At 43.6% G+C, this 10604-nt stretch overlaps 1 protein-coding gene across 2 annotated transcripts; it reads right to left on the reverse strand.

Moving 5' to 3' along the window:
- Nucleotides 1-5229: 5229 nt before the first annotated feature.
- On the reverse strand, nt 5230-10038 carry cyp26a1 (cytochrome P450, family 26, subfamily A, polypeptide 1). Of its 2 annotated transcripts, none has more exons than XM_076093598.1 (7): nt 9275-10038; nt 8705-8929; nt 7763-8044; nt 7447-7596; nt 7175-7309; nt 6204-6350; nt 5230-6100 (listed from the first exon to the last, which is right to left on the reverse strand). In XM_076093598.1, exons 1-7 carry the CDS (start codon nt 9461-9463, stop codon nt 5762-5764), a joined length of 1467 nt encoding a protein of 488 aa, XP_075949713.1. In that variant the 5' UTR covers nt 9464-10038; the 3' UTR covers nt 5230-5761. The 2 variants fall into 2 exon arrangements, with proteins under 2 accessions (XP_075949713.1, XP_075949714.1); XM_076093599.1 differs by having other exon boundaries at nt 8705-8988; nt 9275-9369.
- Between the last annotated feature and the right edge of the window lie 566 nt (nt 10039-10604).

Raw genomic sequence — 10604 nt, forward strand, 5'->3', positions numbered from 1 at the left:
GTCTTTTGATCCGTCTGGTCTCCTTTGGTAATACATGTATATCCTCAACACTGTACTGCACAATCATGTTGTACACATCTATCACATGTATAAATAATGATATCACTGTGAATACAAATCAATCTCAGATATGGATCAAAATCACACATAACAATAGTGAACGAGACCACGTCAGCATAAACTAGCAGAACTAACATTGTAGCCAACACAGGTCAAATCAACCCAAGTTTGGTCTGTGACCCATTTCCTTATAGCACTGTGATTACTGGAACAGCTTTGCACCATATTAAAGGAGAACATGCCATGTTTGTAAACATAAATAATAAGTGAAGGTACTGTTGCTGTGCCAGTTGTGTGCAAATTGTGCGTATTGGACAGGTCTGAGTGTAAAGACAAAAAAACAACAACAAAGACTATCAGAACAAAGTCACTGCTCTTCAATAAGATCTATTTCGTGTTGAACAACATATTCTGTGACTGTATACTATGTTGTTTGACACGTATGTGGCATAGAATACTGGTCATTTACACAATGGCTATTTTCTATCACCTTTTATGGCATACTATATATTTTTGAAAGAATTTTGTTTGCATGTTTTTAGAGTGATGACGGCAGATATTCAAAACTTCATTGGAAAACCTTGATCTTTCCTTGAATGTAAAAATAAATGTGATATTGGGTACAGCCAGCACAGAGACCATGCTGTGCCCTTAACGAGGTGGCTGTGTTGTTGAAATGCCGTACTGTTGCTTTCAAACCACAGCAATGTAATGCTAATGTCAGACTTTCAGTCGAAGTAGCCGATGTTCATCTCATCTATTTTAAATCATCCGCTTGAATCTATTCCCTAGTTTGCTACACGTATGGGAGAAAGAGGAAGCTTTTGAGAGACAAAGAGGGAGACTAAGACTAAGACTAAGACTAAGACTAAGACTAAGACTAAGACGGTGTGACCAACTATTTTTCCCGACCTTTATGAATAAAGACTTATTGTAACAAATCTTGAATTAGTGTGACTGTGATCCCTTTGGACACAGGAAGACCTGGATGGACACATCCTGACAATGCCGGTTACATGATAAGCTACAGTCAATTGTAAATGATCCTCTTACATTTCAGGCATTTTACCACTAACAGCAGTAGGTACACCTTGATCAGAGTAGTGTTGGTGTAATAAGCACCGCTCTCCCAGGGTGCTGAACTCTTTCTGACCTACTGAACTTGTCAACGGTCACTCAAATTATGAATAATCACAGTGAGCCACCAACAGCCATGCTAACGACCCCGTTAGCATCTCTTATTGGGCACTCATCTGACTCCACAGCAGGGGCCGAGGGGCCAGCAGACGCTGTGCAAACGCAGTTTGAGGACTTAACACTCCCATTGACTTACATTGACTTCTCCAGCACAGACTCTATAAGCCGATTGATTCTAAACGAGCTTGGTCATCAGGCCAAATAACTGCCATTGAAGTTAAAGTGCACCCTCACAGTAGCTGGTTAAGCACACGTTAAGCATTAAGACAAGGGGCTTTCATTTGATAAGATTATTTCCTTCTTCTGCTGACCATTTGTTGGATTTTAAGGTCCTTATCAGAGTGCAAACAGCCCCCTGTAAATTTGACATATGAAGGAGAAAGTGTTAGGGAAAGCTTTTCTTCTGTGTCAATTATTTAAAAGATCATCCGCTGTAGGGAATGCAAAGAGATTAAATAAGTGTTGTCAGACAAGCCCGATAGTCTGAGAGTAGGATGGGATACCGTGTTTAACGTAAAAAAAAGGAAGTCAAACCATGATGTGTTACAAACATTACCAGGTAGTTTTGCTGCGTTTCTGTTTTGTTTCAATTTACAACGTCAACCACATGACCGGCAGAAAATAAGTTTCCCTCGAAACCTGTGTGAGAATGCAGTTTAGTTGTATGGGAACGTAATTTGGTAGGAGACATGGTTGCACATGGATATTTAAAATCTTGAAAACAAACAGACCTTGTGAGGTGGACCAGATTTTCTTCTCCTTTCATGGTGGTTGTCCTTGCTTCCTCCAGCCTCCACCCTCCACCCCTCACCTCTCCCAGGCGCTGTTCATGGCAACAAAGTGGTTTGGTGTATAAAAGTGTTGCCTTCAATAACACTACTTCTGTTGCTATTACAATGATTTACTCTGGACCATGTTCAGGCCTGAGGATCTAATTGAAAGCAAGCTAGTTTCAAACCTCTTTCAATGCTGTGTTGTAAATTCACTACAATGGTCACAAATTTAGATGAAAATGGCCTTGGCCGTGCAAAGTTTTGTCTCCACTGGGTGATGGAAAACAATGGAGGGAAGCAGACGCTCTTTAGAATGAGGAGAGGAGGCAAAGTTCAGAGAAGTTCATTCACATCGCTCTAGGGCTGGACTAGCGGGGATAGGATGGCCGGACATAAAGGTGTCAGCTGCAATTTACTATTACAATTTGGCCATTAAGCTGAAACTCTTATCAACGGTGACTTACAATAAGTACAACAGTTCAGCATTTGTGGATCCAATAATCACAAGTAGCACAGTAATAAACAAGGGCCAGGGACAACAGCACAATGCTAAGAAGTGGCCATGGAGTGGAGGGAGGCTGGGTGTAAATCAGAAGAGCACCAGAAAGAGAAACAACTTGTGAAAGAGGCCAAAGCACATCTGCCAGTAAAGCTGCCATTAGCCTGCAGAAACACTGGCTCTCATATAGCAAGCTGGGTGAAGACTTTTGAAAAGTGTTACACTTTAGAACATTCACTGTCGATGCGTGCCTTTGCATGTACTTCTGGATAACCAGGTTGCATGGAGAAACCAGGTTACATTGCTCCGCAATGTTTCCACCATTTCATTACTGTTAAACATTACCAGTAAATGGGGTCAGACCAGTTTGTGCATGATAGGTGAGGTTCTCTGCCATCACATGCAAGAGACTTTTAAGTGCTAATCATGAGCCTGTTATGAAATTTGAAACCATACTAAAAGTTCTTTAAAAACAGCTCTAATTCCCTGGACAATGTTCTGGTCTTTTAACTTTTAACAGTCATTATCTTGTAATTAAGTTTATGGGTTTTTGCTCACAGCATCCCAAACTATTGTACTTTGTTTTATCTTCATTATGTAAAATTATAGGTAAGTTTTCATTATGAACATGTTATTGTAACATGCCTGTTCTCATTTAAAATCAGAATTATATTAACGCTCTTCCATCCATCTCAGGAAAAGCCAGCCATTTGTGTCTGAAAATGAGTTTGTGTACTTGGTTGACAGTAAAAGGTGTGGATCACGGCCCATCTAACGGTCAATAAACTACACTTTTATACAGGTTTAGGCTGAAGGATTTGCACCTCACTCAAAGACGGCGGCGAAGTTAATATAAACAGGGATTTATTAGTTGTTGTTTTTCAATTGTTAATATCTGCAACCACGAGCGGTCCTTGAGCATACAGTTATAAATGAGCACAAAAGATATTAGGCTGATGGAACCAGCAGTAAGCTGTGACACAGACAGACAGAGATACACACACGCACTCACACACAACCGAACACATGATCTCCTCACAGGCTGACACCAGGCTGAGATAACCAGCTTCAAAGAATGAAGAAATCCAGATTCATGTCAAATCATCAACATTCTAATCTGAATAACTCTGTTGTACACAAACAAAGAACTGGGCCCAGTTACTGTGAATATGTGTGTACATGCAGCAGGTCAGTAACTCGCGATATTGTGATATTTTGGAATAATAATAGCAATTTTGGGCTGTACTTATTGTTTCTTTGCATTTTTATTAACAAAATGAATCCCATACACTTCGTTCCACCTCGGAATCTTATCACCACCCAGATCATCTTATCCTCAGCGAATCTCTCTGCCAGCTACACACCCAGTCTTCCAACATAGTGGTCTATTTAAACACACACATCCACACTTGTTAACTGCTTTTCATTGACAAATTGCAACAGAAGCATTCAACAGCAATCCATTGACTGTCTGCTTCTCTGACCCTGCACTAAACATGTACCCATGCTACTGGCCTACTTCCACGGTTCCACTGAAGGTCTATAGGGGTTCAGTGCCCTGAAACTGAACTGATCAGTATGAACTCTGTTTCACCCTCTATCTGCTCATCTGCCAGGGTCATCAGGTCTCTGCTTTGCTTTCCCTCCTTCTATGGATTCCAGATTTCTCTCCTATTTTTCTTTTCTCCGCACAACTTATTGATTCTGTAAGGATAATGGAATGTGTGTGTGTGTGTGTGTGTCAGGACCACCCACCCTGTGTCTACAGAGTAAAATACATTAACTGTCATCAGCAAACTTTACCTTTTCAAATAACCATGAGAGCTGCTCTTTACCTCATACAGATCAACACGAGTACTGCAGTAAAGCTACTTATTCTTTTTACTTTAACTCACATTTGTCCGAGTTAGATGAGACGATTGATATATCACATGTCTGTGTGTTACATTTGGAGCTGGAGTCAGAACGTAGTTAGCCTAGCTTAGCATAAAAACTGGGAGCAGGGCTAAACTAGACTGACTCTGTCCAAAGTGAAAAAATACTAAACACACCCTACCAACACCTATACAAATCAATAATCAGCATGTTGCACTTTGTTTGTTTCATCGATATACAGAAGAAGTGTAAATGATGTAAAATGTGTGATTTCAAAAGGAATTCTTGGTGAACAGGTAAAAAGAAACATATCTGGTTACCTGCGCTATAGCTGGAACAGAAGTGCTGGGTGAGAGGATACACGTTTGAGAAGAAATAGTTCCAGCATGTCATGTTGACTTTTTTTTTAAAGTACTCCACCTATGTAGCGCTGCATGATATTGTTCTGACTCACAATGGACAGTTTGAAATAAAAATGATGCAACAGAACCAGATATCCTTTTTTTATTCCATGCATTCTTCTTCCTCGTCAACTCCTGGTGCCTAAATCACCCATAATGCCACCAGACCACAGTCGGTTACATTCCGGCATGTACCGCTATTAGCAGTTAATGAAACCTTAGGGGAGGGGCAGGCTACAGAGATGTTCTAACTCTGCACCACAAGTGTTAATCAGTGACAGTCAGGCTAGCTCTCTCCCAGTCTTCATGCTAAGCTAGGCTAACCTTCCTCCAGCTCTGTACTTGATACACGGACAATAGATTCATCTCCATATTTTCCGCTCACTCTCACATTGCAATTGAATTGAAATGAAATAAAACAAGATTCTCCGCATAACAGTTTTATTAAATAAAAAGCCCTTACAATATAACATAAGTCACTTAAATAAGTTGGGGTAAGATACAAAAGTTATATAAACAGACTCTACATATGTACATAATCCTATGGATACACCTCTGAGCTGATTAAAGTGTTCCATTTCTGTGTATAGTGCCTCTCGTTTAGTTTGTTCAAACAAACATATAAATGTATACAGATCCAATGTATTAACATCATAATATAAACTGTAAAGTACGTTCTTAAGTCATCTACAATATGTACAATATATGCCATGTCGAAAAACCCACATTGACCAAGTCCAAAAAAATCTGAATTACGAAGGTATTTTCTGTTCTTGAATAAATGCAGCCTTTGATCGGTTGCTTTAGAACTTTCAAAATTCCCAAAACTCCCCATTGACTTCCTTTTACTGTAGTTCCCCCGTGGATTTGGAGGCAAAACACAGATGAGGCCTTTGGGAAACCTCACTATTCAACTCTTCCCTGCTTTTAGGAAACACGACCCCTCGTCATCATTTTCATTTGTATACATAGCTGGTAAACTTTGTTGGCAGATTGTCCACAGGATAGACAGTAGGTCCCGTTTTCATGGTGGGTGGCCCGTTTAAAAGAGTCCAGTGACACTTTGTGACCACCTCCACCAGGAAGATCTTCAGCAGAACCTTTGCAAACTCTTTCCCCACACACATCCTGGAGCCCCCTCCAAACGGGATGTACTGGAACCTGGAAGAGTCGGCCGAGGGTCTGGTCATGAAGCGCTCCGGCTGGAAGTCTTCCTTGTTGGGGAAGATCTCTGCCACATCATGGGTGTCACAGATGCTGTAGATGACGTTCCAGCCTTTGGGAATTTGGTAACCCTGAGTTGGTGAGGGGAAATGATCAGTAAGCAGATACAGCTTTTCAGTTGTGTCTCAATCTGCCATTTACACATTAGCTTCACAGAGATCTTTGTTAACTTACATTGAGTTCAAATGTCTTGAGGGCCACTCTGAAGCCTCCAGGAACAGGAGGGTTGATCCTCAGAGTCTCTTTAATGACACAGCCTGTGTATTTCAACTGCTCCAAGGCCTCAATGTTCAGACTGTGGAGTTCCATCCCCTGCTCCTCCTAAAGACAGAGACAAACTTGCATGTGAGGAGAAGCCGAGGACCAGCTCTACAGTAACTCAAAGAAACACTGGTCATCAGACCTGGCTCCTGATCAAGGTGTAACATGCCTTGCACTAATGAATGAGAAAGCTTCACTGTGGATTACCATCTCTATGGCAAGCATAGGGTATACTAACCCTACCGTTTCATTTGAATAAAGGAATTATATTACAGTAGAGTTGTATTCGCAGACACTTTTCCACCCAAATCGCTAAGATGCTTAAGCACAATCATAGTCCTCTCACTAGCTTTCTCCCCCGGAGGTTCACTCAGCATCTCATGGTTTCCACCAGCAGCTGGAGTGTGTTCCGTTGTGCTGGAGATAGCTCAGACATCATCACGTGAGTGACTATGACAACTGAGCAAACTTCATTTGTTGAAGTAGACCATGAGATGGGGTTGAAAGTTCATGAAAAGGTAGTAGGTAGACTTTGACCTTTTTTTGGTTACTGTTATTTTTTTATTACTGTTTGCAAGGTCAGGAACGGTGTTTCCTGCTCATGCCTAAACGTCCTCGACTGAATATTCAGAGCATTTGCAAACTTGTTAGTGCTGTTGGATGCGAGCCACCGGCCATCACCATGTTGGGAGCTGTACGGAGCAATAGATATGCTCTGAAGTTTGTGTTTAGCACCTTTAATACATTTCTTTCATGATATCATCAGTGAATGAGATGAAAAGTTACACCAGATAGTCTGTTTTGTCTAATGTTCATCGCAGCAGCCCCCATTAAAAGGCATTGGAACAAAAACGTATAGAACTTAAGTTGCACAGTGTAATTACCTTGTCCATCAGTTCCTGCCTCAGTCTATCCACAACTTCAGGGTTCAGGCCCAGGAACATGACCAGGGAGGTGGCTGTGCTGGCTGTGGTTTCATGGCCCCCAAACAACAGCTCTGTAGCAGACTCCTTAATGGCCTGGAAACAGAAGTTTAGACACAATTAGTTCAGGCCCCAACTAAAACAGTGGCTTATAAGAAGGGTGGAGGAAGCTTTTGTTAGTTTATTCACATGTGTAGTTTGACGATGTCAACGGGACGTGATCGCGTCACTACCTGCATGCTGAGCGGTTCCCCGTTCTTCCTGCTGCTGTCTATGAGCTGCTGCAGAGCGTCTCTGTGTTTGGACTCCTTGTCCGACTCCTGCATCTTCTTCTTGATGTTCTGCTCTATCTTGGAGTGGATGAAGTTCCTTGCCTTCAGACCCTGGAGGAGAGGAAGGCAGGAGGAGGCAGTGAATGAACGGAGGAGAGGTGGAAATAAGGGAGGGAAGGATGAATGGAGGGCAGAGAAACACAATGTAAGAGGATGAACTTTAACGACTGAAAAAAGGGTAGCGTAGCTGGAAGTGGATCATGAGTTTGTCTCTTACCCTGTACAGTCCGCTGAAGGGCACGTCGATGGGCAGAGAGAACAGATTCTTGATCATTTCCTCAAAAGCCTCCACCAGCTGCTGCTCGTCGGTCTTGATCTGCTCCGGCTCGAAGCCCAGCAGGATCCTCATGGCGATGCGGAACATCAGCCGCTTCATCTCCGGGTAGACCAGAACGCAGGAGTCCTTGGCCACCCACTCCTTTACCGCGGCCCGCACCTCCTCCTGGATGACGGGGATGTAGAGCTCCAGAGCCTCAGTGGAGAAAGCCCGCATGATGGCCTGGAGAAGGGCAGGGGCGTTAGATTTTTGGAAGCAGAAGCCCATGCGTATGGTATTATTTGACTGACAGTAGAATGTATTATGTTGCCTCAGTGCACTGCAAACAACTCCTTATCAAGTCATCGGTGTGTAATCCAGCCCTTAAAGTTTATTTCTCTTGGAGCAAAGGGGAACAATCTGCCGGAGCATTAACAAAAGTTCAAACCATATAATATGAACTTTTGTTCATGCTAATCTATTCATTGCAAGTATTTATTTAAATCAGCTCCATCAACTCCAGTGCAGCTGCGTTTGGTTTGTATTTAGACACAGACATTACTTTGTGGACAACGCTGACTGTCACTATTTCAAAAATAATAAAGTTTTTAGGATTCAATGATCAGAAATGACCATACTTATTTGTTCAGTGATTAATCATCAGACACAGTATTGATAAGACTAGCCTATTCATTATTACATTAATAAAACAAAATAAAAAGATGTTAGTGGCTGTGCTTCCTATAATTCAGGATATATGCTCCTCCTCACTGATGTACTTAAAGTAGCCTTGAAACTGCTTAAAAGGACAACGTGTCAATAACACGGTTATTTACAAAGCGAACGGTAGTTCCAGGCTGTACTGTGACACTGACGACGGTTTCAAATGAAATCACAACTCACCTTTTTCTTGGTCTTGTGCTGGGCTCCGTGCACGTTGGACAGCGTGTCCGAGCCCAAGATGGTGCGCACGGACGCGGGCCACTGCACGGACACGAGCCGGTGCTCCCCCAGCAGAATCTGCCGGACGTTGTCCGCTCCGGTAACGCGCACCGTGGGGTTGCCGAAGAGGTGCGTGCGGTAGATGTAACCGTACTTCTGCCGCTTCATGCGCAGAAACCTTCTCCTCTGCAAAGGTGGACACGAACCAACGCAACATGGTGAGCAAACACAACACGGATCCAGCGCTGTGTATGCACGGACACATGCAGAAAAAAACGTTTGAATGAATTATTTATTTTAATGAAATAAAATATTTAAAATCAACCAATAGTACTGCGATGATAACTTCACAGATTATCTATTCATATTATTTTTTAAATCATAACTACTCCATTTACATATAATCTTACATGCTGTACATACAGATAACGCCATAAAAAAAAGTGAAAGATAAATTGGTCACATTTCCTCAAAGTGTCCCGGAGAGAATCCTCATCCACGTGTGAGACTACCAGTCAGTGAACGCGTTACCTGGAGGATGAGCTGCAGCGTCTCTCCAATGAAAGGTAAGCCCATGGATCCGGGGGGCAGCGGCTTCGGACAGCTCGGATCTCTGCCTCGGATCATGTAAACCTCCCACAGCTTGAGCGCCACCAGGAACAGCAGGATGGGCAGAACGATGGTGCACAGGAAGGTGGCCAGCAGCGTGTTCAGGGCCATGTTGCAGCGGCTTCGGCGGCGCCTTTTTTGCTGGAGTTCGCGGTGTGGTTCGGGTGAAGTCGTCCGTCGGTCACGGTGACTCCCGGGCTGCTCGCCCGACGCTTTTATAGGCTGCCGTTACCTTCTCCTCCCTCAGATAAATTAGTTCACTCAAAGTTCATCTTTAATTGTGGGCTTGTCGCTCGGCCCCGCCTCCGGCCCGCACTGGCAGACTCGCCCTCGCCATTTGTTCCACGGGGGCTGCATCCTTAATCCCTACCTCCTGGTGCACGCAGACAATCCGCCGCGGGTTTCAACTGAGAGAGAGAGAGAAAGGTGACGATTCCCTCCGAGACAATGGAGCGCGTCCCGAGACGCCTTTGTTGGCAACACGGCGGCTAGTTTACACTCTCATTACCTTTGGCTTAAGCCCGCTTGTGGGATCAGTAATGATGCCTGCAGGGCGGCATTCAGGAGCACAACGCGTTCTAAGCAGCACCTTGTTTTAGCCGCTTCAGCAAATGGGAAAAGAAGAATGTCTTAATCCTTCTCCCCATTGCTCTCACTGCTACATCCAACTGAGACTTTTCCATTTAGTTTAGCTCACTTTACGGGCGCGCGCGCGCGCGCACACACGCACACACACACTTTGAATGATTTGATGAGTGTGCACTGCACACAGATTTCACCGCGTGGCTATCATTATTCATACCGCCCCGGTTGCCTTCACGTATAAAAATAGGACGATTTGACTGTGAGATGAAGTGCTGAATAAAACACTCCCATCTCTCTCTCTCTCTCTCTCTCTCTCTCTCTCTCTCTCTCTCTCTCTCTCTCTCTCTCTCTCTCTCTCTCTCTCTCTCTCTCTCTCTCTCTCTCTCTCTCTCTCTCTCTCTCTGTCTGTCTCTCTCTGTCTCTGTCTCTCTCTGTGTTGTTATAAAAATGATATCTCTCAGCGGGTTCAAACTTGGGTCAGTAGAGACAGGCGGAGACACGCACGCGCAGGCAAGGTTATCCTCGGGCTACGCCGCATGATGGTGAACACCGAGCAGAGAGAGAGAAGGCGCTGATCTGCAGAGCCACCACATCCTCACTCTGCACTTTGGTCTGTTTTTTTTCTTTTTACGACCAGTCATAACGACAGGACGTGTGTGTGTGTGTG

This window comes from Anarhichas minor, unplaced genomic scaffold, assembly GCF_050575085.1.
Source record: "Anarhichas minor isolate MPS153535 unplaced genomic scaffold, ASM5057508v1 ptg000017l, whole genome shotgun sequence".
Lineage (NCBI taxonomy): Eukaryota > Metazoa > Chordata > Actinopteri > Perciformes > Anarhichadidae > Anarhichas > Anarhichas minor.

Coding starts and splice junctions, on each gene's coding strand:
- cyp26a1 (XM_076093598.1), bottom strand. CDS start 9,463: ATGGCCCTGAACACGCTGCTGGCCACCTTCCTGTGCACCATCGTTCTG. Junction 8,930..9,274: donor CGCTGCAGCTCATCCTCCAG/GTAACGCGTTCA, acceptor CCACCTTTGCAG/AGGAGAAGGTTTCTGCGCAT. Junction 6,101..6,203: donor TCAAGACATTTGAACTCAAT/GTAAGTTAACAA, acceptor TCACCAACTCAG/GGTTACCAAATTCCCAAAGG.